The following is a 27,963-nucleotide window of genomic DNA, read 5'->3' on the forward strand; positions in this document are numbered from 1 at the left end:
AGTAATTTACCTACAGCCCATATAGTCTCCACCCAGCACAGAGCTGCAGTGCTAAGGATGATTACATCAAATATATAGAGCAGTCAGGCCCTCGGGGACCAAAAGAAGGAAAACGAGAAGGTAGCCAGAAGTGGGCTTTTTCTGCCAGTCTGAACTCGGTTTGGATACAAGGAAGAAAAACAATCTCCTCCTTTTGCAACCAAAGGACTATTGAAGTCTCCCCTTTGGACCCTGCCTTTCACGCCGCCCCCTTCCCAATAGGCAAAGACACCATTCTTTCCAATTTTATAATCTACTCATTTCTGTACGTGCGGGTTTATCTGGGCTTGGTGGTAAGCCAAGGGAGGGTGGGGAGAGGCATTAAAACCTGGCAACCCAGCTCCCCCATCTCTGGATGCCGCAGGGCTCCTGCCAGCCGTCCTCGGTTAAAAACCGTGCTTTTTATTTCACTTCCCCACAGTCTCATGTGCAGCAGCTCATTACCACCCGCTTCAATCACCACTGCCAGCATCTCCCCAGAACGTTTTCCCCTTCCCCTATTTCAGGGACATTGGTCTTAGCTGACATTTAAAGGAAATAAACACTGATTTAAAAAATTACAACCTTCTCCGCCTGAAGAACCCAGCAGCAATGAATAACAGAACAGTCCAGCGAAGAGCGCCTGTCGGGGCTCAGCTCCGCCAGCCCTTCCTGCCACACAATTCCCCACACCCGAGCAGCACAAATCACCATTTCCAGGCACCACTCGAGGCTGCCAATTCCACTTTCCCTTAATCTCATTTAAAATCCGGCTACAGATGAGGCTCAGTCGCTGCGACGAGGAGCCGGGCGGGGGGCAGCGGGAGGGACGCGAGGCCTGCCTGGGAAGGGAGCGCAGGGGCCCCTCTCGGTTCGGGGCCGCGGGCGGATCCCCAGAACAAGTGCAGGCCGCCCGGACTCCGAGGCGGGCGAGCCCCGAGGGGCGCGGGGCGCAGGCGGCTCAGACAAAGAAGCCGGCGCTAGCGCCGGCCCCACCACCTCTCTCTTTACCCCGCGCCTCCTCTCAGGAAAAAGAGGGAAATCTGAGGGCCAAAGGGGATGGTCGTCTCCTTGTGCTCCTCCAGACAGCTGGCGGGAGGTTCTCTCTCTCCGAGGTTTCTCCGTCCCTTACCGCAGATTGGCGGGCCCCGAGGCCCCCGACAGCACCCCCCCTGCCCAACCCCCTCCTCCGGCCCGCGCCCCCCCCGCCGCCCTTCCGGGTGGGAACTGGGCTGAGGCGCGGGGGTCCCGGGAGGCGTACGCCCCGCGCCGCTCGAGGTGCCGGCGAGCGAGGCCGAGAGGGCGGGGGCCGGGCGGGCGCGCGCGGCGCGGCGCGCGGGGGCGGGGGAGCGGCCGGGACACGTGTGGCGGCGGCGGGGGGGACTCGGCGCCCGGGGCTTTAAGAAGGTGTGGAGGGGGGCGGGCGCTTTCCCAGGCCTGGCCGAGGGGCGTCGCGCAGAGGCGGCGGCGGCAGCACACGGAGGCGGCGGCCGACGCGCTCTCGGCGTCCGCAGCCCGGGGCCCGCTCTCCGCCGGCCCAAAGAAACTTTGCGAGCCGTGGTCTCCCGCCGAACTTCCCGGCGGAGCTCCGCTCTCGAGTCCTCTCTGCTCCCGTCCGCCGCCTTCTCGCCGTCCCTGCGCGTGGTTCCTCCGTCCCGGCGCCTCCCAAACTGAATGAGCGAGCGGCGCTCGCGGCGCGCGGCGGCGGCGGCGGCGGCATGGAGCGCAGTTGCTGGGCCCCGCGGACTTTCCTCCTGGCGCTGTTGCTGGGGGCGACGCTGAGGGCGCGTGCGGCGGTGGGCTATTACCCCCGCTTCTCGCCCTTCTTTTTCCTGTGCACCCACCACGGGGAGCTGGAAGGGGATGGGGAGCAGGGCGAGGTGCTCATTTCTCTGCACATTGCGGGCAACCCCACCTACTACGTACCGGGACAAGAATACCATGGTAGGTACCACAGCGGCTCCGCGCTCGCCGCCCGGCCCGGTGCGCCCGCGAGCGCAGCTTTTTATCTCTTTCCTTCTTCCAAGGGGCCATTTAAACGAGAGCCAAGAGAACCCTTCCCTCAACCTAGAGCTCTGTGAAGGGACAGAGAACAAAGTTAGTGAGGATCGAGCAGCGAGTTGGGATTTATTCGCCACACACCACACTCCCTTCACGCATCTGCTCGTAATGAGCCGGTTCTTGTGGGAAACGCCTGAGAATTGGGGGCTGGCGTCGTTCCCCCTCACTCCTTGTCCTTGCAGCCGGCACGTTTAGTGGCTGCGCGCGTCTTGTTTCCCTAACCCCGTGCTTGGATTCCAGACCTTTGTCCTGCTCCCGGTTCCCCCTGAAGGGTGGCGTTGGGGCTGGCGCGGGGCTTGGCGGACGGGCTGGTGACAGATTGACGCGCCCCGGTCCCCGGCTGCCCCGCGCCGTCGCCTGCCCGCTGCAAAGTTCCCGCTGCTCGCCAGCCAGGGGTCCCTCATTTCATCCAGTGTCAGACAGCCCTCCTGAAATGGAGCGGCTTTCTTCCAGCTCTTTATTCTTCATAAGGTGTCCTTTAAAATGTCCGTAAGATGGGTTTAAAAAAAATTTTCCTTTTACTTTTTAACGTGCTGGTTTTTTTTTTTTTCCAAGTGGTCTCTGTTGTGTATTGATGACTTTGTCTTTTATCTGCACAGCTTTAATTTCCAGGTAAGGGCTGTGGAAGCCCCTTATAATTTAAAGATACCTTTTAAAAGAGGATCATTATTATGGAGTCCTTCATCAAAATTAAACATTACTGAGGAAGTAAAATTTAGCTACAAGAAATATAATTTTGTATGGTGCATGTATTTTGACTGTTTTAAGCTAGTTAGTCGTGTATGTGGGGAAAAAAGATACTGTCCATTTTCTGTTATTTCCTCTGGCACTTCTGAGCATTTCACTTCCATGGAACTTCTAAGCCACGACAGGCATTTATTTGATTAGAATTTCAAGGCAAAAATACTTATACTCAATCAAATAGAAACTATTGCCTAGTAATCTCATATTATAGTTTCGATGTCTTGTAGGCTAACAGTTATTGACATAGCAGGAGATAATCCACCCAGCAGCTGGCATTTCAGATAAACATGCGTGTAAGAATGATGAGAGTCCTTAAGTTTTCTCTTTTTTAAAAAACACCTTCCTATCTGCTTTAAAATGTTTTGCGTAAATAAATGCTTTCTGGAGATTTAATATAGTGCTTTTTACAACTTTCTTGTGGCATGGTGGCAGCCTTGTCTGTAAAGCCAGGAGTCTAATTCGTTGGAATTTTAGACTTTGTAAAATTAATTTTCTGTAACTAGTCCCTTCTTTAATAAAGTGTTTAGCTCATTCTCTTCCCAATAACGTTCTGGTGTTTTTTTCTGAGGTGGTGAGAATCTTTTAAGTGGAAAGACCAGCCAGTATGATGGCAACCCAGTCCTAACCTGCAGACTGATTGATTGAGCCTGTCACTTGGTGTGACCCTTAGCAAAGGGGCTTGTCTGTTATTAGTTCTAAGTGAGAGTGGTAGGTAAGTGAGCCAGAGCTGGGCTAAAAGGTATAATTGCCAGGTTGCAGTGGAAGGCCATGTGATAACAAAGCCTTGTTACTGTTTTTTTTTTTTTTTTTTCTTTCTGTTTTCTTCATCCTTTGTAAGGTGCCATCGTAGAAAACTTAAAAATATTAAAATATGACATAGCATTTGCTTTTGCTAGATAGCTGGCAAATATAAGTCAGCCAAAGACTGACCATAATCACATCCCTAAGTCTGAAAAGATAGAGTAAGAATAAAGTGTAATTCTTCAAGTTGGACATCGTGGGGGAAGCCTCAATTTCTACCTCTTTTCCGCACCGTCAGTAAAGATAGAGAAATTTTATTCTTGAGTAACTTCAAGAATATCAAATTATTATAAACTTTGAGAATTGTTCATGTCATATTTTAAATTCCTGTTACCTGTTTTATCAAATATTTAGATTTTGAAGCTGGCTGTAGCTACAGGCCTTCAGTAAGAGTTTTTCCCTGTAAAATGTTCTACAGGTAGAAGAATGGTTTAAAAATGAAATGAGGCTTACATGTGTCTCTTTTTCTTTTAGACTTAAAAAAAATAATGTTAAAGTTAATTATATGGTGTCTTTAAGAACTGAACTGATCATAGGAAAACTTAACCTATTGTACATTTCCAGCTGGCTCATTTTATAGGAGACCAAAATAGAAGGTCATTCAGCCAACATTTTTTAAAGCTCAGAAATCTGTAAAACCTTAGCTTGAGATTTCTCAGTCTTTAAAGGTAGCGATTATGTCTGGAAAAATCAGTCTTCTGTATGATTTACATTGGACTCCTCATTTGGAGGAATGGTGTTTGCATACAGCTGATGGTTGTCACTTTTTACCTAAAAGAATGCATTGCGATAGAAGTCATATGTACAAGGGCACCTAACACAGAACATTACTGTAGATCAGACTATGATGTCAGCTGCCCTCTGAGACTTGTGCTGTGTGACAGAGCTCAGAATGTGAAGTGGAAAGGCAAATGTCAGTCTAGTGTAAAAGTGGTTTGGGGCGCCTGGGTGGCGCAGTCGGTTAAGCGTCCGACTTCAGCCAGGTCACGATCTCGCGGTCCGTGAGTTCGAGCCCCGCGTCGGGCTCTGGGCTGATGGTTCAGAGCCTGGAGCCTGTTTCTGATTCTGTGTCTCCCTCTCTCTCTGCCCCTCCCCCGTTCATGCTCTGTCTCTCTCTGTCCCAAAAATAAATAAACATTGAAAAAAAAAAAAAAAGTGGTTCAAAATTACGAGTCTGTGTATGTGTCATCGTTCTTTAAAGATTTTTTGAAAATCTTTTGAAAAACAAAAATATAATACTAAAGAATTTGAAATTGGCATGTCTAACAGTTGTCATCTCTTTCCAACATTAAATAGTTTATCCATGTATTTGCAGTTTTGACAACTCTGTAAAGAGTGCTTGGTTATTTCTACTAGTTTTCATCTCTTTATTAAAGGGTGTCACTTGGTACTTCTGTTTTCATCTTCTTGTATCTTTTAAATTCTGTTGTCTACGACTCTCTTGAGACGGCATCGTTAGTCACAATGAACTATGGTGTCCTTGCATGAGTATACCACACTCCAGAAGCTCAGCAAAAAGAGGTCTCACATCCATCATGTTGAATTAGAAAGGTCTCAGGATCAGAAACTTTATTTCCCCTAGAATTTGCTGTTTTTGCGTAAGTCCCAAAGTATGGTCAGTTTCTACAACACAGTTTCCAGGATCAAACCTGATTTTTTTTTTTTTTTTTTGGTAGAAAGTTGTGAATAATGGGAAGATAGGAAATGGAAACCTAGATGGTCTAGTCAGAAGCCATTTCTCTTTCCCAGCCACACCTGGCGATTCCCTGTTCCCCTCCTGTGGACCAGGGCAGTATTGTGAAACATGCAAAGGTTGAGTTGATGTCTGCACCTTCCCTTTCCTACTATAATCCCTCTTCTTCCTTCTCACCCTCAGGTATCTACCTATGCTTTTTTGTTTATAACTCCTCCCCCAACTGATTTGTAATAAGGATGACTCATCAATATTGAATCCTCCCACAGTCTTAATTATAATGGTAGAAAGATGTTTTCCTTTTTTTATTTTGTTTTGAAGAATTTTAGCATCACTAACCAGGCAGTTACTATATTTTGGGATAGAAAGACTTTTAGAAATCATTGAAGTCGTGTAAATAAGAACCTACCTACTCATAAGATTGGCTTACTCAGTTACCCTCAGAGAAGAGAGGTGAGATATTAGAAAAAGCAACTATGAAAGCCAAACATAAGTAAATGAGTCTGTGGAAGTTGCCTGAGCTTGAGTAAGACATTTTATCTGTATCCTGAAATAGACTAGAATCCCTGTTCTTTAAGGATGCATAAGGTGGGGCAAATCTTCCCTCAACAGTGAAAAAATGTTCTAAATTATTGATTGAGGGGAAAAAAATTGTCTTAAGCAGAACTGAATTAACAGTGTGGTATAATGCTTTAGAAGGGGGATTTTATTGTATTTTGTAAATCCAGTATCACTGTTGGTGGTTCTTTCATGCTACATTTCCATTCCATTATTTATTTAATCATATTGTGGGGTGATTGGGAAAGTCATTTCCTGCTAAAACTGAGCATTTACCTAAGAAAAGATATAATTGGAGAAAGACCACTTTGTCATAACAATAGCCAGTATTACTATTATAAATATATGTGTTCTGGAATCAACTGGTTGCTATTTAAAAATCACTGTTCAATGGCAGTGCAGTATAATGACCTTTCAAATATAGGAATGATATATATGTCAGAGGTAGTTTTTGGTAATATACTCCAGATTAAATTCCTTTCAAGGGAATGATTTTATCATTTGAATTAAAGTAATGTGATATTGGTAAGGTAACTGTGTTGTCGATCAGGTTTGTGGTTATTTGTCCTTTACTTGTCTCAGATTTCAGAATCAGCATACTTAAACTGTTAGGATCATTTGTTAAGTGCAATTTAAAAGTGAACTGCAGCTGTGTCCTATTTGTATGTGACTGTGAAAATTGACCATTTTAAAGCATTTTGCTTTACTTGTTATATATTTCATCTCACTGTACAATTCATTTCAAACATTTTTTAGTGAGGTGGTTCAGATTGTTTCATAAATCACATAAATCTTGCTTTAGTGTGTTTCCCCATGAGAGGTTAAAAAATCAAGACTTAAATCAAGTTGTAGGCTCATAATTGAAAACATCTCATTTAGGCAGATATTCTTTCTTCATTACCAGAAATTATTTAATTAGAGTACTTCCCTCCAATTTTTGTGCTTCTTTAAACTATTATTTTATTTTCATTAAAAACACTAAAGAATAAAATAAAGTTGTATCATTATAATCATATGTTTTTTATAGAACTGTCTTATTCCCATAATTTTTTCTTTTCACCTTTAAAAAGTAGATGATATGTGATTGTAACAAGACTTTAAAGTTCCATACTATTGACTTTCAAATTTTTTCATGAATTAGTTTCATTCAAAAGAATACATTTAAGAGCCATTTTTGATTTATTTTTTCCCTCTCTGGAATTGATCAACTTTATAGAACAACCTGGGAACCTTATATGATCAATTTATTTAGAATGTGTTGCAATAATCAGAATTGTTCTTCTGATTATTTCAAATGGCACTTACTATGGCTTTAATGTTCACAAATAGTTGCTGATGCATTGAACCCTTAGTATTTCAAATAGCCTTTACATTTGAAAAGCATATATAAATTGAGTAATCAGTACTTTTTGAACATTGGCATTTAAAAAAATTGTACGTATTTTCACACAAAATATAAAGTTCTTAAAGAAATTTTAAGTTCTTTATGTAATATAGAAATAGCAAAAATGGATGGCCCTACCCTCTGTCAGGAAGAGAAGGAAGGTGGAATGCATTTTGTTAGAATGGCAGGTTCACTATGAACAAAGAGAAATGGCTTAGGCTTCGTCTGAGTAAAGACACAGCACATGTAAAAAGAGAAATTCATTTATCTAAATATTTTGGTTTCAGGAAACATTTGGATGATTAACCCACCTCATCAACTTTAGAATCATTTATTAAATAACCAAACTGTGTAATATCATTCTTATCAAGTTTAAGCAAAAAAAAGTATTAAAAACACATTTTCAGAAATTGGCATTGAAATCTCAAATATGAAGATTTCATAATGACTGTCCAAACACAGGAATGGTATATTTAAAAGTATATATGTTCTTGGCTGTCAGGTAATTCCTGAGGCGATCTCTCTTTGGTTTTAATTGTGTAGCTCAGAGAGTAATTTTCGCCATGGTACCTGCTATGCCCCATCTCACTGAAGGCAGAGCTTCTAAAGGGTTGAATGCTGTGCCTATGGGTTAACCAATTATTTCTAAAGTGTATGCTTTGCTAAAACTATACATGTTTTTCTCCTTCTTTATTCAACCCCATGTAGGAACCAATATAGCAACGAGATGTGGGTGTGTGCCGAAGGATCAGTACAAATATACAGGTGTTGCTTTGTGGCTTAAGGCAGCTCTAATCACTCAAAAAACCAAAGCGAAGGTAATTAGATAGTTTTGAATGCCATGAAGAGAGTTATAGGAACTCTAATGTTTCAGAGTAAACACTGAAAACCATGGTTATCTTTTGATACTAAATTATCTTTCCTGAGAAAAAGAAAACTTTATTTGGAAAACAGAATAAATTAAACGTTATTGATTAAAGGATTCTTTGCAACTATAAAACCCGAGATTGTTTGCCACTGATGTATGCTGGTGCCCACATACTAAGTGACATGGAGGTGTGATCATAGTTAACCAATCAGTGATGAGTGTACATCTCAGAATCCACTTTCTCTGCCCTTCCTGCTCTGTCCACTCTCCTTCCATCTATATCTCACCTGCTCTCTTCCTTGGTCCCTTTCTTCCTCCTCCTATAGTTTCTCATTGTCTTTCCTCTCATTCTTCCTTCTACCACATCACAGGTACTTGCCTTCTCTCCCCTCTTCCTTCCCTTTTTCCATTTCTCTTCTGTTCTTTCTATTTTTTCTCTTTTTCCTTCTCCCCTTCAGATTTTTTGTCACCATCTCTATTTTTTCTCTCCTTTGACTGTAACATGAAAAACATCAGTACATTTATATCCATTATTTTTCTCATTGGATATTTGCAAGCATAGAAGTGGACGAGTAGGCTTTTTATATTATTCTTTTAAAAATTTAATGTTATTTTTTCTGTGACATGCACTTGCCCTTTTAAAAAGTTATGGGTTAATTATTCCTAAAAGAAAAGTGGACCCTTCCTCCTACACTGTAAAATCTCTCAGAAGAACTTTCAAACCTGTAGCTATTTATTTTTTATTGTTTTCTTTTATTATTATTATTTTTTTAATTAAAAAAAATTTTTTTTAACATTTATTTATTTTTGAGACAGAGAAGAGAGCATGAACGGGGGAGGGTCAGAGAGAGAGGGAGACACAGAATCCGAAACAGGCTCCAGGCTCTGAGTGGTCAGCACAGAGCCCGACGCGGGGCTCGAACTCACGGACCGTGAGATCATGACCTAAGCTGAAGTCCGATGCCCAACCGACTGAGCCACCCGGACGCCCCTCATTTTATTATTTTAAAATTATTTTAAAGTAGTCTTCGCAGCCAGCTTGGAGCCCAGCGCAGAGCTTGAACTTAAAACCTTGAGGTCAAGACCCAGGCTGAGATTAAGAGCTGGATGCTTAACTGACTGAGCCACCCAGGCACCCCCAGGCCTGTAGCTGTTTAATTCTGAGTTGGCTGCTTTCTTCACCGTGACTTACTTGGTCAAACTGCAGATTCGAAAGTTTGCGCACAGAAACATATATGTACACACAAGGGGTAGTTATAGAAATTAGAAAATGGCATACTGAATTAGCCTGAATCTAAAAGATAGCTCAATTTGGAGACGTCTGAATGCTTGAGTGCATAGAATCTCTTCTAGTAAACTGATGAAGGACTTTATCATCACCTCGGTCACCTCCAGTCATCTCATTTACTTGCTGGTCTCTCTGCCAAGGCTCTTAACTGCAGTTGTGTGGATATGAAATAATGATGCCATCTTACTGGTTTCTGGCTCTCAAAAAACAGGTCAAAAAGGGGATGGGGGCCTTGGTTTAAGGCAAACACTAGACTGGGAATTAAGAAGGGAGATGTGTTGCTCTGGGGTAAGTACCATAATCTTTCTTGAACAAGATCTATTTTACTGTTTTGTGCCATTGTCTATTTCAGCTCAAAACTTCAAAGATTTCTTGGCTCAGTTCAGTGTTATTCACACTAAAAAGAGCAGTCCAGGGAGCACAGTCATGTATGTATGAGAAAGAGTTCAAGCTTTGGCAGCAGAGAGAGCCGGGTGTATATCCTTTCTCTGCCACTTATTTGTCATGTGCCTTCGGCAATTCTCTATCATCCCCAAGCCTCAGTTTCCTCATTCTGATGTATGAAATAATAATATTCATTTTCAGGGTTGCTGTCATCAAATAAGGTTATGCATATAAAGTACCTGCCACACAGTAGGTGCTTATCATATAGTAGCTATTATCATCTGGTATAATCACCCAACATTAGATAAGACTATTTGAAGCATTGTATATATAGATAGCCATTTACCCATGCATGTTCATTTTGTGCTGTGTCAATATATGGTACATTTCAAGAGAAGTTTTAAATTGAGTTATTAAGGAGAGTCACAAAAATAAAAAAAAAAAAATCAACTCATCACCAAATATGTATGATCAGAAAGTGCTTCCCAGCCAGAATAAATATATGACTTGCATAGAATTAAGGGTTAATTAGTAAGGTTCTAGTCCACCCAAAACTTTTATTAATTTATCCAATTCCTAATTCAAACCTTCCTGTTCCTAAGTTGATTATTTTCCTTACTTGAGGATCATAACAACCAAATTTTGTATATTTAAGTGTAGTCTGGGAAAGATGCCAAGATAAGTAAAATTGACATCAGTTTAATATATTTTGTCAAATCCTATGATACATATGTCTACAACCCCCTGTTTTGAAATACAAAACTATTTCAGCCAAACTAGAACTGAGAAAGATTAGTTTTGATAGTGAATCCAGAGTTCACCAGGTCCTCAGGGACTGATTGAGGAAACTGAGATCCACAAGTGGTTAGGTGGTAAAGTGGAAGGTCAGTTCATTTATAATACAAAATATACTTGTCAGGGTAAAGGCTTTGCCTGTCCAGTGCATTCTGTCTGTCCATAGGAGCAAGGTTTTTATGGTTGGCAAATGACTATTAGCAGGTTGTTGGGGAGCTTAGAGTTAGATGATCACAATGGCAGATTCCAGCCTCTAGGAAAGCTTCTCTAAACCAACTCATGTCAGCTGGGCAGGTTGACATCTTCTTCCCTAGACAGTATTGGAGGAAGATTGTCCTGCCCCTAGATTGCATAATGCATCATTGTGTTACATACACTGCCTGTTGTCTACCTATTCATTACTGAAACTCCCTTTCTTACTAACTGGTTTTGTTGAGAACAACTATGTGTCCAGTTAAAAATACCTTCAAGGCTCTTGCTGTAAAGTTTAGTGAGATGAAGTGGAAGTCTACTGGGTGGTATCTTTAGAAAGATTATTGATAAAATTGATAAAGATGATTTTTTAAAAGATTCAGCAAATACTTGCTTTTTGCTCTACTCTTACCCATTTCTTCTAGCCAGGGTGTGGTACAGCCATCTTGTGACCTTGAGGATGGGAGTTTAGAGGGAGCCTTGGTCTTTATTTGTACCTTTGAGCAGCTGTTCCAGCCCTGGAATACCTCTTCTGAATTTCTTGTACCTTAAGAAAACTTAATCAGTTTCCTGTTATGTGCAGGTGAATGTAGTCCTAATTATTTCTTCTGAATGCCCAGATGACCCAGCTTACATTCTCTTTAAGGTCAGTCACAATTCTTATATCAAGCTCTGAATTGCTCTCATCCTCCTGTAGAATTGTTTTTGGCCACTGTGTTGGAAGTAGGGTGTTTCCTAAGACACTTCTGATAATACATTTAAAAAATATCCCTTAAGGTGTGCTATTTTGGCAAGTAGCAAAAATAGTGCATTTCATGTTGACTTTTTAGTAATGCTTTGAGAAAGTCATCTGTCCCTGACCTCCAATTTCTGAAGTTTCTTATAACTGACAGTTTATGCTAGTTTCCTTCACCAAACTTTGTTTCCTGATGATCCTTTCTGTCTAAAATGCAGCATCACCATATGTAAATCCTGTTGATGTTTCAAATACTTAGATGTGTGACATGGTCGTGAATGTGAGCTCTGCCCCAGCCTTAACCTTGTTTGTTATGTCTGGCTCAGCCTCTAGGACCAAATCCAACATTGTCATTTCTCTTGCTTGCTACATATTGACAGAGGAAACAGGCATCTCAGTCTTACCTTCGGGAACATGTAATCTTTTTGTTTAGGCCACCTTTGTTATGAATGTTGAAATATCCTATGATCATAGTTCCAGTTCTTTTCATATTTCCTTTTCTCAGATAAACACTTCCTGCATTCTCATACTGCAAAAAAATATTATATGTCCAGTGTTTGTGATGGAAGAATATACAGAAATTAATGGGTTTTAGTCTCTTTTAGAAAAATTAGGTTCACATTTCCATTCCAAGCACTGATACTATCAAAAAATAAGAAAAGGTAACTCTCAAGGGCTTAGAAATAAATTAATAGCAACAATACTAATAGCAAACCCTAAAGTAGCACTTAGTGTATGCTAGGCATGTAATATGTAATTTTCACTTCAACTTTATGAGTTTGGTACTGTTATCCTCTTTTTCTGGACATAGAAACTGAGTCACAGAGAGGTAAGTGTTTTGCTCAAGATTTGAAAGCTATTAGGCAAAGTCTTGTTCCAGAATCCATGCTTCTAACCGGTATGCATTTATTTATAGAAATGATACTTATTTTAGGAAAGGGATGATAATATGAGATAATAAGAGACATTTTAAGAAAGAAAAAACAAAGAAAAGTAAAAGCCAGTTTTGTTATTTAAAATAAAGATTGATGGGCACCTGGGTGGCTCAGTCACTTAAGCTCAGGTTGGCTCTTGATTTCGGCTTAGGTCATGATCTCATGGTTTGTGAGATCAAGCCTCGAGTCAGGCTCTCTGCTGACAGCGTGGAGCCTGCTTGGGATTCTCTTTCCCTCTGTCGTTCTGCCCCTCCCCTGCTTGCACTTTCTCTCTCTCTGTCTCTCAAAAATAAATAAATAAGCTTAAAAAAAGACTGAAAACCTGAAGCAGAAAGATGATATCTATGCCAAACAAGGTCAGAATTTAAGTCCTAAATATTCATTGTCTAAGACATTATCTTCCAGATAAAGCAGAAAGTAAAGATAATCACTTAGTATACTGTTGACATGAAAGAGTTAACATGCCTTCAAAGTATGATGACAAAAATATATAAATATGATTTGTAAATTCTGTTCAAATTTATTTTTAACATTTTGATGAGTGTAATTTTTATTAAGTTTTTTAAGTAAATAGGAAGTTTATTCTCTGACTCACTAATAAAACCTAAGTAGAACTGGAATACAAGAGGAGAATTCTTGGAAGAGAGCCATTTCAAAAAATTTTGATTGAAGTTCATGTATTTGTAATATATTTCTTTCTTCAGGAAATTCCTTTATGTGTTATTAGTCTGCAGGGACCGCCTGGAAAATTGAGTGATGTGGCACATATTGAGTCCTTGTGACAACCCAGAGCTCCTTTCAGTGTCTAACCTGCTCACTAGTCGCAGGTCTGCATACATGGTGATAATGACACCAATGGCATCATGTTTATTTTGCACTTGGCTTTGGAGGATTGTTTTTTATTCATGGATCCAGTCTGTAAAAACCACTTTCTGTTGTGCTTGTTCGAACAAGAAAAAAAGGGCAACCGCCAAGGGTCATCTCTGCGCTTGCCCTCAAATAATTCACCTCCTTTCACAGAGGGCAGAGGTCAGCCTTAGGCTTTGTGGCAACCAGGCAAGTGTGACACATGAGGGATTGCAAGACCATCAGTGTCGAATGCCTAGAAGCTGCCCTTGCTTCGTACTTACATTAGTAATACAAATATGTCTTAATTTGTTACCATCATCATAGTTTATCCCGAAGTTTGCCTTCAGATCTAAACTGAGATCCACTGACGCCTCATGGAAACTAAATCAGAGGGAACCCATTGAGATTCTCAGAGGGCCTGAAGGGAGGCCCATGCTTTCACTAAGAGAGAAACATTTGCCTCATCGGACTTGAACAAAAGGACGGTAGCCGTTATAAAGATATTATCAGAAATGTAGAGAAGGTCCACATATAAACATTTCCTTTTCTCAGGTAGGACAGACCAGACCGTTTCTCCCATTAGTCTTCCCTGGTGAGCTGTGTCAAGTTGTAGGTCTAGCGGGCGAATCTGTGAGCCTAAAGTGTAGGGTAGGAAGCCATAAGACTGCTTCCCCTGGTGATCTGCCCTGATGTGGGTATTAAACCTTTGAGAATATTTCTCTCAAACAAATGGTTTATGTCAGCTTTTTAACAGAAACTGTGAGGCAGACACTTCAATTCCAAATAAATTGTGAAATATTTTAAACATACAGAAAACTATAGTCAATGAAAATTCAAAATTGGTATCACTAATGAGTACCCAAGGGACACCTATCTATATTCGCTGAAGTAAAATGTAAACGCTCTAGAGATCAAGCTCTTCACAATTATTAAAATAATACTCACTAATGTGACCTGAATGGCTGAATGACGACTTGTCTAAACAAGTTTGTCCTGTCACTTCTATACCAGTTGTTCCCAAGCATTTCCACAAAATAACGAAAGCCATGGAAGCCCCGCAGAATAGAAAAAGAATAGGAAATCTTGAATGAGGCACATGCTTGGTTGCTGTCCTGATGAAACAGCCATTAAAAAAATCCACTACTTTGATTAAAGACAAATGTTTCCAATGAATAAAAAGAATGGCGCTCCTTAGAAACGTCAGTGAAAGAAACATTTACAATCAGAATATCAGAATGGTTATTAGAATATTATGCCAATATAATAATGGCCTCTAAACCTTCATTTTTATGAGCCCAAATGTCCATCAACTGATGAATGGATAAAGAAGATGTGGTATGTATATACAATGGAATATTACTTGGTGATCAAAAAGAATGAAATCTTGCCATTTGCAACAATGCGGATGGAATTAGAGTCTATTATGCTAAGTGAAATAGAGAAAGACAAATATATGATTTCAATCATTTGTGGAATTTAAGAAACAAAACATAAACATAGGGGAAGGGAAACAATCAAATAAAAACAGAGGGAAACAAACCATGAGAGACTCTTGAATTCAGAGAACAAATTGAGGGTTGCTGGTGGGTATTGGGTGGGGGAAATCTAAACAGATGATGCGCATTAAGGAGGACACTTGTTGGGATGAGCACTGGTGTTACATGTAAGTGATGAATCACTAAATTCTATTCCTGAAATCATTATTACACTATATGTTAACTAACTTGGATGCAAATAAAAAAGAAAAACCTTCATTTTTACTTATGTTGGAAAATGGACCTGACTTGAAAATTTATGAGTTTTATTGGCTAGCACAGAATTTGGAAAGTGGTGGGTATACCAGCGTATTCTGGTTGCCAGATGTAGAAACTGGCTCTGGCTGACCTGGGCTAAAGGAATTTATTAATGGAAGGTGGGTTAAGTTGCATAACGGAAGGAAAACCCAGATGTTAGACATGATGATAGTATGTCAGGTGGTCAGTTGCTAAAGGAATCAAGGTGGTAAAGGGACCATGATTTTCTGGCTTTTTTCTTTTTTCTTTTTTTTTTTTTTTTTCTGATTTCGAGGCTCTTTTGGCCCCACAATTAGGATGAATCCTCTTCAACCGCTCTCCTTTCTTGTATCACTGAATTCTAGTTCTGGGACCACGAGTCTCATTGGCTTCCCTGGGGTCTGGCCATCACACTTGGATGGCTGTTGGGTGGGAGGGATAAATTTCCAGAGGAAAATTGAGGTGCTGTTACCCCAAAGAAGAGGGAGAGGGCAATAGGACAGGCAAAATAACAGATAGCTGCAACAGTATTCAGTGTATACATTTAAGAATAAAAGATGTGAAATGACCTCTGGGTTAGTGAATGTGATGTTTATAACACAGGCCATGTGGAGAAGCAGTGTTCTTCTCCTTCATCTGAAGAAGTTCATCTATTTCATCAGATGTGAAGAGTGTAGTGATTTTTTTGGAGGGGGGAGGAGGGGCAGATCTAGTCTAAAAGTGACTTATCATGCTGTTGTAGCTTTGTGGACATGTCTAGTTCTCTTCCAGAAGCTACACAGTATGGTACAGACTACCTACTTTTGTACAAGAAGCCTGGCTTCTCTGGGATGTGTATTCCCCTCTTCACTTCATACCCCTCGGGGTCTTAAATTCAGTGACCTGCAAGGGAGTATTAGAGGTAAATTAATGAGTGCATACCTCTCCTTTCATGCATCACTACAGACACACCATCCCTGTATTTACTGGGAACATGTCAAAATGCATCTCTCAGTTCTCAGCTTGCTAGGACCAAAGCATCATTTATCACAGTTGATCACCCCCTTCTCCTTGACACACTTTTGTCATTTGGCCACTGGGATTTCACCCTCTCCTAGTTTCTCCTTACTTCCCTGGCTGCCCCTTCTCATCCTTTGTTGTGTCTTCCTCTCCTCCCTGAGACTCTGTTTTACGAGGGCTTCAGGGCTCTGTCCTTTACCGTTTTCTCTTTTTCATCTTCCCTGTCTCCCTAAGGATGCCATCCATTCTGGTGCTTTAAGGGCCATCTACATGCTGGTGACTCCCACACGACTCTGAACTGTGTCTTACTCCCCATTCACCGTCTCCACTTGGATGTCTGTTGGCATCTCCAACTTCATGTGCTCCTCATGCTGCCACCCACAGGATAGCTCCTCCTTGAGTCTCCTCAACTTCATTATTGCCGGCTGAGGTCTTACAGTCATTCAGTCCCCAAACCTTCTTTCTCTACATCCCACCTCTAATCCATCCCTGGGTCCTGCTGGCTTTACATTAGAACACACCCAGAAGCTGCCATGGCCACCACCTCTCACCTGGGTTATGGCAGCTCCTAATCTTCATGCTCATCTTAAAACAGCAGCCAAAGTGATCCAGCTCAAACCAAGATCATGTCGGTCCTCTGCTCCATAACCACGGCAACTGGTTCATTCCACCAGGTTGCCTGAACAGCTGTGGTCTGCCTGTGTTGTCCCAGTGTCCCACCAGCTTAGCATTTTCACCAGCAAAGATACCTACATTTGAATGATAAATCCTATCATAATTCTATCCTTCTGTTTTGTTGCTCCCTATGCCTCTCCAAGAGAAAGAAAGTCCCTGGCCTGGCCTGTAAGGCCCTAGAGCACCTGGCTCCTCTGTTACTTCTCTGGCTTCGTATCTTTCTTTTCCACTGAAACCATTAAAGCCTCTTTTCTGTTCTTCAAACACATATGGACTCAGTCTCCTCTCAGAACCTTTGTACTTGCTGTTCCCCTATCTAGCATGCTGTTCCCCAGCTACCTCCATGCTTCCTCCCTTCCTGATTCAGGTCCCTGTTCAAATGTTACCTTCTCAGTAAGGACTTCCCCACCACGCTTTTTACCACTGTGGCCCCTCCTCTCCCTGGTACTCCATATCCCCCGAACTGCTTCGTTTTTCTTCATAGCTGCTATAATCATCTAACATTTTGTTTTTTACCTTGTTTGCTTTCTGTGTACCATCAGCATATTGCCTTTAAGCTCCAGCAAGACAGGGATTTTTGCTGGCTTAGTTTGCTGCTTTATTTCCAGTGCCTAGAATGGTGCCTGGCACATAGCAGGCACTTTAAACATTTTGATTTAATGAATCAGTGAGCAAAAATAGCACTTGGGAACCCTGTCTAATCTCAGTTATAGTTAAAACTGCCTTAGAAAAGTGGTAATTCTAAAATAATTAAGGCACTCGGGAGGATTAGTTATGAAGAATTTGTGAGTACAGTTTCTAAATTTTGGCCTTTTGAGTCCATGATAACAACGTTTAAAAAATCTGAAAACCGTGTCTCTACTTTCCCACCCTCCAAACTTAAAAAATTCTCATGACTTTTGTGAGACCACACAATGCTATTTATAGGAGTCTGTTGGACTGGCTTTGCTTTAACTATATGTTAGCATATCCAAAAAAGTTCTCATAGCAATTAGTGACTACAATTATTAATAGAAACTATAATAGACTTTAAGCTCTTATTCCCAGAAGCTCTTCTTTGCTGAACCATAAATAAATTTGAAGCAATTTTGATGAATGGGTAGCTAGTTTGTATTTAAATTTTCATTTGAATGAGAATAAATAATGGGAAGAACAGAGACCAAAATAGCTTGGATCCATACTCAAAAGATATGCAATAGCCTTATAGAAAAAACATACAAAAACCCTCAAACTTCTCAAAAGATTTACTCTTTTAAGAGAAATCTATTTGGGCAATGATGAATATACGAAGGGAACAGCAGCTAAGAATTCTGGATCTTCATTCATTTTCACTTATTGATATCCTGTAAGTTGAACGGATCAGAGGTTCCAAGCTTGTAGATATCAAGTGAATGTTCTCAGGTTTGATAGTGAGAATTGCTCAAGTATTATGGGAAAGATTAAAAAAAATTCCCACTCTATTTCTAACATATTTGGATACCTTAATTTATGAGCCTTTAAAATCAGAGGAGACTTACATCTTAGGGAGTTGTGGTGATCGATAGCATATAAGCTCAGGAGACTGGCTGGGTTCTTTGATGGACTTTGCATTTTCAAACTATATGGCCCTGAGCATATGACCTCACCTCTCTGTGTCTGTTTTCTCTTTTGAAAAATAGCAGTGATGATGGTACCTGTCTCATGGGTTTGTTATGAAACTTCGGTGACATAGTACATTTAAAGAGCAACACAGGGGCACCTGGGTGGCTCAGTCGGTTGAGTGTCCGGCTCTTGATTTCGGCTCAGGTCGTGCTCTTATGGTTTGTGAGGTTGAGCCCCATGTCAGGCTGACAGCGCAGAACCTGTTTGGGATTCCCTCTCTCTCCCTCTGTGCCTCCCCAGCTCTCTCTCTCAAAGTAATTAAACATTAAAAAAAAAATACAGAGCAACACAATGTCTGGCACAGACAATAGTAAGTATTACTATTATTGTGATATACTTTCAGATTTTTTTTCCTGTGAGTAAATAGATCTATATTTATAATAATAGGATTTATAATTTTTTTCTCTTATTCTCTTAACATTATGTGATCATTATATTGGCATTTTTCCAAAACGTAATTTTAATAGCTGCATAATATTCTTGTATGCTTGTAGGAAAATTTATAAATTTGTAGGTTTGACATTTTTGTCATAGAAAACATATTTGTTTTCAGTGATATAAACACTATGATGCGTATCTTGCACATATTTCAAATTTTTGCAAAATGATTTCCCCCAAGTTGTGGTTTTGTTTTTATTTTTTTCATGAATTTTTATATGCAGATTATATCAATAAATTATTAAAATAGATACATTTTTCTTTTGTTTTCTCATACTACTTTTGTGCTTAAGGAGTCTTTTCCTACTTAGAGACAAGGTAAATATTGACATAATTTTCCCTATTTTATTATATTTTAAGTAGTGGATTATAATAAGTTGCATGCATTATTAAGTGTGTTCATCTCATTTGTTTATGTTTCTTTTCATGTGGAACAAATGACTCCCCTTGATCCACAGAGGCATTCTCTGTTACTACAATAACTTTCTGCCATTACCTGTTTTGTCTTAGCTTCTGTCAGAAATGCTGTTGAGAAAGCTACCCTGTGTGCCATATGGATTGATTTATTGCTGCCGATTACAGTGTTTAAGTGCAAATGCCTGGTGCCTTTACTAAAGCCTTCAGGGGACCTTTGCTTCTTTCGGCAGAGCCTATTTCACTGTCCTGCACAGAATTCTTGTTGGGATTCTGATGTTCTCAAATGTGAAACACCAGGGGATCAGAGAAACTGCTGATATCACGAATGTATTATCTTGCTGATGGTACCTTTTCTCGGGTGCCAATCTCCAAGCATTTCTGTCTAATCTTGTACCATATGTATGTTATCTTATGCTTACAGACATTAGCAATGTGTGAAGCATCTACCTCTTTATCAAAGAAAAGCCAGAAAGTGAACATAAAAGAAACGCAAACTGTGCAGGTTTCTCGTTCTTTCCTATTTAGCCTCAAACCACCCCTGTTTGTTCTCAACTCTCATCTTCTCGTTTCTTGTAAGTCTCTGACAGTGATGCTGTATCTCATCATGGCCTCTTTTCCCAAATCTAGTGGTATCAAACTTCAGGAATTCTGAACAGATGACCGCACCGTCTATTTGAAACAGATAGTCAGGTGACTGATGCCAGTACTTGTGACACAGCCCCTGCCCAGGCCTCACCCGCCTTTCAGCTTCATCACTGCTTCTCAGTGGCACAGCACTGTACCTCTTTGTCCTATAATTGCAAGAAATACTCAGTGGGAAAAATTTTAAAGTTGAGTTATGAGACCCAATGAAATCTTCTTTAATATTGTCCTCAGAACTGAGCCCTTCAACTAATCTCTAAATCTGATCTCTTATAAGCAGGCTGTTTTTATCCATATGTATACAAGCACACACAAATGGGATCAAACTATATCCGCCACAGTATATGTGTTCGGTATCTTTCCACACCAGTAAATGCAGAACTTCATCTTTGTTTAGTGGCTGCACACTATTACATTGTATCAATACATATAAATATACTTACTTCCCCTACTATTCAGATTTGGGATAATATATATACAACATCGCAAGAATTTTTTTCATTTATGTTCATTACCCATTCACTGATGCCTAAATACTTTCACAGTGTAAATAACCAGAGCTGAAATTTCAGGTTCAGAATTTATTAATAGCATTAACATATTGATACATACCACCAGATTTTCGTAAAAAATATTACATCATCGGCCTCTGTGCACATTCATACTAATGCTGGGTGATATAATTCTTTTTAGTCTTTGCCAAATGTATAGATAGGTTTGAAAAACAGCATTTTATAATTATTTTTATTTCTTTGATTACTAGGGAGATCAAATACTTTTCTTATATCTCATTACTAATTTGTGTGTGTATGTGTGTGGGTATGTGTATGAATTATCTGTCTGATCCTTTGCTCAGTTTTATCTATTTTAGAGTTCCTCTTCTTCATTTGATTTGAAGAAATCTTTATTAAAGTCAGTAAATCCTTTGTAATATATTTTACCCATATTTTTTACCCAGTTTGTCCTTTATCTCTCGACTTGTGTAGTCAAACCTATCAGTTGTTTCCTTTGTACAGGATGAGGATGACACAGTGTTTGGTAGTATGGTCTCTGGGATCAGATGTGCCTGGATTTTAATCCTGGCACTGTAATTTTTTTTAACAGCTGATTCTAGTTATTTGTGATATTCTACAAAGTCTTTGCAAACACTGATCAAACACCAAACCTTTGTTCCTAGAGGAAATATAGAGTTAGATTTCTATGAGCCTCTGGTCACATTTTCACCAACTGATTCATATACAACCTTGTTTTTGTGTGTTTTTATTTAAAGATACTTATTTAATATATATTGTTGATTCATTAACATTAAGCTCATGGCCTACAGCAATATAACTTAGGCATGAATGTATTGTCTTCAAAATGCACATCATAGCATTCTTACACTTAGGAACACTAGGTTGTACTTCAGTACTGTGGTTTGGGGCCATTTTAAACTGTGAAATCACCAGCAAAAAGCAGAAAAATGTGAAAAATGGGGCAGCAAATAGATCTTGAAAAGGATACTTGTTTAAAATATAAGAGCTGAAATAGGAAGGCAGAGTGTTGACCTCAGCTGGGAATGTGTGTGTTGGGTGAATCAAAATTGTCATTTTGTACATGTCCATGAATGACTGTGAAGGCACCTTGAGTCTTGATTTGGGTTTGAGGGTTACAGATACATTTTGGCAAGTAGGTGAATTAATACATGAGGAGTTGTGAGTAAGGATTGACTGTAAACACTGCTGTGACAGTTACTTAATCTCTCTAAGGCCCCCTTTTTTCTGTGTAAAAGGAAAACTGACATTAAAATGATATGACAATAAATAAGATAATGTATGTTTGGTATATAGCAAGCTGGTCAATGTCAGCTGCTATTGCTATATGGTTTCTGCCTTCAGTATTATGCATATAAAAAATTTCATTAACCCTTAGATTATAAAAACATCCTTATATAGGGGCACCTGGGTGGCGTAGTTGGTTGAATGTCTGACTCTTCATTTTGGCTCAGGGCCCAGGATCATGGGATCAAGCCTCACATTGGGCTACACACTCAGCTTGGAGCCTGCTTGGGATTCTCCCTCTCCTTCCCTCTCTGCCCCTCCCCCCCTGCTCATGCATGCTCTCTCTCTCTCTCTCAAATAAAATGAAAAAAAAAATTAAAAAAAATTCTTACATCATTTCTCCTAGAGCTTGAAAAATGTTTAGTTTTTGCATTTAACTCTCAAATTCATTTGGAATTCATTCATGTCTAAGAAGAATGGTACTGATCTGATTTTTTCCTGTATGTTCTACCAGTTTTCCGAATACCATTTATTGAATAGAACATTTTTCTCCCACTGATTCTTTTTTTTAAAAAAAATTTTTTTTTCAACGTTTATTTATTTTTGGGACAGAGAGAGACAGAGCATGACCGGGGGAGGGGCAGAGAGAGAGGGAGACACAGAATCGGAAACAGGCTCCAGGCTCTGAGCCATCAGCCCAGAGCCCGACGCGGGGCTCGAACTCACGGACCGCGAGATCGTGACCTGGCTGAAGTCGGACGCTTAACCGACTGCGCCACCCAGGCACCCCTCTCCCACTGATTCTTAAGTATTCTCTAGTGTGAGTGATCTTTTAAATTACATCTTCTAATTGGCCATTTTTTAGTACATAAGAATGATACTGATTTTTGCATATTTTATATATAAGCATCTTATTGAAATCTGAATATTTTTACAAATATTTTGGGGGGGTTGATTTTCTCCTATTTTTAGGAAGCATTTTTAAGGCATTTAATTGATTGACTCATTTAAATTTTGGGAGAGAGAGACAGAGCATGAGCAGGGGAGGGACAGAGAGAGAGAGGGAGACACAGAATCTGAAGCAGGCTCCAGGCTCTGAGCTGTCAGCACAGAGCCCAGCATGGGGCTGGCACTTGAGCCGAGCAGTTTTGAGCTCTGAGATCATGACCTGAGGTGAAGTCAGATGCTTAACCCGCTGAGCCACTCAGCCGCCCCATTTAAGGCATTTGAAATGAATAGGGCAGAATGGAGGAAGATGGCACATTGTATACAAACCAGAAAGGGGTCAAAACGACTTAATTTTACATCTTGCTGAATAAATTTATTTCTGATAGGTCAGTATGGCAAAAATAGTACACTGAAATTTTAGAATACTTGAACAGGGGTGGGTGTTCAGAGCCCTAGCTGCTGCTTCTTTTTTTAAATGTTTACTTATTTATTTATTTTTATATTAAATGTAATTTATTGTCACATTGGTTTCCATACAACACCCAGTGCTCATCTCAACAGATGATCATCATCTTTGGCCTCAGTGACCGTCACCCACTTTCCCATCTCCCCCAACCCCCATCAACCCTCAGTTTGGTCTCAGTATTTAAGAGTCTCTTATGATTTGCCTCCCTCCCTCTCTGTAACTTTTTTCCCTGCACCCCCTCCCCCATGGTCTTCTGTTAAGTTTCTCAGGATCCACATGTGAGTGAAAACATATGGTATCTGTCTTTCTCTGACTTATTTCTCTGTCTTTGCCTGACTTATTTCACTTAGCATAACACCCTCCAGTTCCATCAAATGGCCAGTTGCTACAAATGGCCAGATTTCATTCTTTCTCATTGCCAAGTAGTATTCCATTGTATATATAAACCACATCTTCTTTATCCATTTGTCAGTTGATGGACATTTAGGCTCTTTCCACAATTTGGCTATTATTGAGAGTGCTGCTGTAAACATTGGGGTACAAGTGCCCCTGTGCATCAGCACTCCTATATATCTTGGGTAAATTCCTAGCAGTGCTATTGCTGGGTCATAGGGTAGATCTATTTTTAATTTTTTGAGGAACCACCACACTGTTTTCCAGAGTGGCTGCACCAGTTTGCATTCCTGCCAACAGTGCAAGAGGGTTCCCGTTTCTCCACATCCTCTCCAGCATCTATAGTCTCCTGATTTGTTCATTTTAGCCACTCTGACTGGCATGACAATCAACAAAACTAAAAGGCAGCCGATGGAATGGGAAAAGATATTTGCAAATGGCATATTGGATAAAAGGCTAGTATCCAAAATCTATAAAGAACTCACCAAACTCCACACCTGAAAAACAAATAAGCCAGTGAAGAAATGAGCAGAAGACATGAATAGACACTTTTCTAAAGACATCCAGATGGCCAACAGACACATGAAAAGATGCCCAACGTCATTGCTCATCAGGAAATACAAATCAAAAGTACACTGAGATACCACCTAGCTTATTATTCTTATAGGCTTCTCTTTTGTGAGTGCAAATGCTTCCATTTTATGGGTGGAAAATCCAGGATGGTAGGAATACTCACAACAGGTAAAACAGCAAAAATGCCAGCATTAACTGAGCTCTCATGACTATGTGTATTACTATGAACCCTTTGTGGAATTAACTTATTTATTCTTATGAGAACTTCATGGGGTAGGTACTGGTATTCCCATTTTACAGTTGGGGTAATGGAGGTACAGAGAGATATTGAAACCTACAAAATGTCAAACTAAATCAGTTATCTTCTTTCCCATTATTCTGAAATTTCAATTGAATTTGGTATGGCTGGCTTTTTATATTTTAATAAAACCATGACAATTCATATCAAATTCTTTTACGTGTTATGAGATTTTGCACTTAATTCTTTGCCCCACTGTTGGGGAGCAGGTCCCGCCGTCCACACTTGGCGGCAGCAGGGTGCAGGCTGTTTTGTTTTGTTTTTAGGCAGAATGTAAAAATTCAACATCATTTAGCATTTTGGGTTGATCATTTCCATCTGTTTTTCCCCCCATCTTTTCTAACTGGCTCTTAGTAGTCTAGTGCCTCTTATCTCTATTTGCAAATGAATTACAGAGATAGTTTAGTGAAAAGAATTACTAGATGATTAAATTTGAACAAGGAAGCAATAATATCCTTTGCCTTGTTGGATCTGATTTAATTTCATCTTCTTTACCTTTACTTACCTTTGTAAATTTATTTCACGTTTTAATTTCCTTTTTTTCTCTCTCCTCTCTTCACTATATATCTAATTTTTATATATAAATGTTTATTATTATTATTATTATTTTTTTTTTTTTGAGAGAGAGAGAGAGACAAAGTGCCAGCAGGGGAGGGGCAGAGAGAGAGGGAGACAGAATCTGAAGCAGGCTCCAGGCTCTGAGCTGTCAGCACAGAGTCCGACGTGGGGCTTGAACTCACGGACTGTGAGATCATGACCTGAGCTGAAGTTGGATGCCCAACCGACTGAGCCACCCAGGTGCCCCTAAATATTTAATTTTTAAAACAATTCCCCAACTTTTCCTTGTTTTCTGCCTTATTAGAATCTGCAGTTTGGAATTGACCACATTGGGAATGAAAACGCTATGGCTGCAGACACTTTATGCACCTTGTCTTGGGGGTAATGATCCCATCTGATCATGGGGGAATAGGATGAAGTATGCAGGGAAAAGGTTTTTGGTGACTTTGGCCACATTAGTTTTCAACTAGGACATCTGAGAGTATGGCTAGCCACTCACTGCTGTCACACGGCAGGTTCCTTTGTTTCTCGTGGGGCACCAGCCAGTCCTCAGTAGTGACCTCTGGTGCCTGCAGACCTGGATGTCAAACCAGTCGATAAAAGAACACTTACTGTTCCAGGCACCAATCTGTGATCCAATGTACTTCTGTACTTCTTTCATTCTGAATTTACAGTAAGTAGAGTGTTAGGATGTTCCCCTGGCCTTCAGCCGTGTATAATGACTTATTTGCTGGAAGATTATGTAGAAAGCACTTTAAAGTGATATTTAACATCCCTTTTTTTCTTATTTGAGGGAAGATAAGAATAAAATCAATAACCATTTGTCGGCAGCCTGCTTTGTAAAAAGTATTCTGTGTGGCCAATGAACTAAAAGTGTTTGTAAGGAGTTTGGAATTTGTAAACTACTTCAATATATGTATACTTGAGGATAAAACCAAATGGCAAGTGCAAATATGAAACAGTAAATGCTATGACCAGAAAGTGGCACCAGCCACATGAGCTATCAAACTTTAGACACAAGAGAAGCCCTTCTGATTCAGAGTAATCAGACATGGTTCAGAATAGACCTTGAAGCTTAGAATTCTGGTGGAAGGGAAGGAGGGGTGAATGGTACTTTAGTCCTGAGGAGGGACACAAGCAAAATAGTGCTGCTGACTATTCCTGTAGGAAAGGTTTAGTGAACAATAAGCAGTGCTGCTGGAGGTGAGGAGTTACTTAAAAGAAAGGCAAGATGTAGGGCTGATTTTGGCAAGTTTGGCTTGAGACTTGAGCCTTACACATCAGACTGAGGCACTCCTTTTGCCTGTGGGCAGCCAGTAGCCACTGAAAGTTTATTACCTGGGTAGACGTACGTTGAAAAACTGGTTTTCTGGGAGTCTCCTGGACCTTGAGTGAAAAAAAGGCCTGTTTCATCTGAGGGCAGCTGGTGGATGTGCAGCTTTGGGGTTGCCCAGGGAAGTGCAAACAGCTGGTTATTGGTGAGGTACAGGGTAACAGAGGCCCTTCACATCCATGGCAAGGGTTTTAGTTTCTCGTGGGGCTGTGTAAAGTGACTTGAGTGGTGGCAGCCTGAGGAAGGGAGACCAGATGCTAGGCGACTAGCAGTAATAACAGGGGAGGCATCTAGAAGAGTGAATGAGAGCATGAGCTTAGTTGTTGGTCTGGGTGTGTTAGAATACTCCATCTCCCACTATGAAGCTTCAGTATCTTCATCTGCAAAACAACAGCACTCATCTTTTAGTAAGTGCGTGTAAAGGGCCTAGCCCATTATCTGGCATATAGTAAGCACTTAATATACGTTAGTTATTACCAGAGTGTTGGCAGTGAGGGGGTCAGGAAAGGTTACAGGGAATTACAAAGGAAAGATAAGGACGCTTGATTAATTGGATGTAGAGACAAAACAGAAGATCAAGTCAGCAATTACCCCAACATCTGAGTTGATGAAGAAATGGTGGAAGGAGTGGCGTTTGGAAGGAGAAATGTGCAAATTCTTAGGTTGCAGATTCATTTTGCGTATTATTTTTGTGCGTGTGTTACTTTAGGACAACCTAGAGTACTGTGTGAGTTACTCTAGGACAACCAGATTTTCCAAAATGGGCAGCTTGTTATTTATTCAATACCTATGTTAGGAAAATAAAGGAAGTTCTATAGCTTGACTTCTGGTATGTTTATCTCTAATCTAAGGCATTCATCTATACATTATAAAAAGAATCACAATGGATGTTTAAAAAATTTTATGGCCTTATTGTCATATGCTATGAGCAAGATAAATGATTTACTTTTTCTTAATAAATTCTAAGTCTGTGATTTTGATGTGGTTAAATATAGACACAGGTAGGATTAATTCCAATGTTGGGAATAGAAAAAGAGCAAAAAATAATTGATTTAGATCAGATAAGTTCTTAGGTTAGTTCATGAAATTAAATAATTGCTTAAATAATTTAAAATTTTAATTTTTCATATAAAATAAATTTTTTCCCCAATATTGAATATTGTTCACAAAAGTACTCTAGACTCTGTAGCTTTGTGTGAAACAAAGGCCTCTGCTGTGCTGGCAAGAAAGAAAAAAGGTCTGGGAATTGGATTGATCCAGCCAGGTGAGTAGAGAAATATGTGAATAAAATGTGTTATTGTTGCCATTAATGTCAAGATTAGTTTTCTATGCCCAAATGGATTATTTAGAATGGAGCTCTGGCCTCTAAGATACCAAGAGACCAAGAATCAAAATATGGGACAGAGCCCTTAAATTACATAAAAATGATGGTTTCATTATATTGTTTCTACAAAGGCATGATTTTATGAGCGTAACACTATAATATTCAGTTTTATTTATTTACTTTGTCATTAAAAAAGGCTATAATGTATTTTCTACCAAGTATAGATGAAAGTGCTCAGGGCAACAATTTTATTCATGTGGATCAGGGCAATTCATTGATTTTAAATTCTGGGTTCTTTTCAGTGTTTCTTTGGATATATTAATTTTTTACATTAATGCACTTTGTGTTCAGTAGCCTATGAATATATCTATAAGCACCATTTTCTTTTCTTTTAAGTTTACTTACTTATTTATTTATTTA

At 40.0% G+C, this 27,963-nt stretch overlaps 1 protein-coding gene across 3 annotated transcripts in view; it reads left to right on the forward strand.

The window, feature by feature from the left end:
* The first annotated feature begins 1,454 nt into the window (after positions 1–1,454).
* RELN (reelin) overlaps positions 1,455–27,963 on the forward strand; it is a 531,804-nt gene continuing 505,295 nt past the window's right edge. For all 3 annotated transcript variants that reach the window (XM_045494541.1, XM_045494542.1, XM_045494543.1), the window contains exon 1: positions 1,455–1,962. In XM_045494541.1, the coding sequence (XP_045350497.1) occupies positions 1,737–1,962 (226 nt within the window). In that variant the 5' untranslated portion in view covers positions 1,455–1,736. The remainder of the gene's footprint in view (positions 1,963–27,963) is intronic.

The sequence above is a fragment of the Leopardus geoffroyi genome, chromosome A2 (assembly GCF_018350155.1).
Source record: "Leopardus geoffroyi isolate Oge1 chromosome A2, O.geoffroyi_Oge1_pat1.0, whole genome shotgun sequence".
In the NCBI taxonomy this organism is placed as follows: domain Eukaryota; kingdom Metazoa; phylum Chordata; class Mammalia; order Carnivora; family Felidae; genus Leopardus; species Leopardus geoffroyi.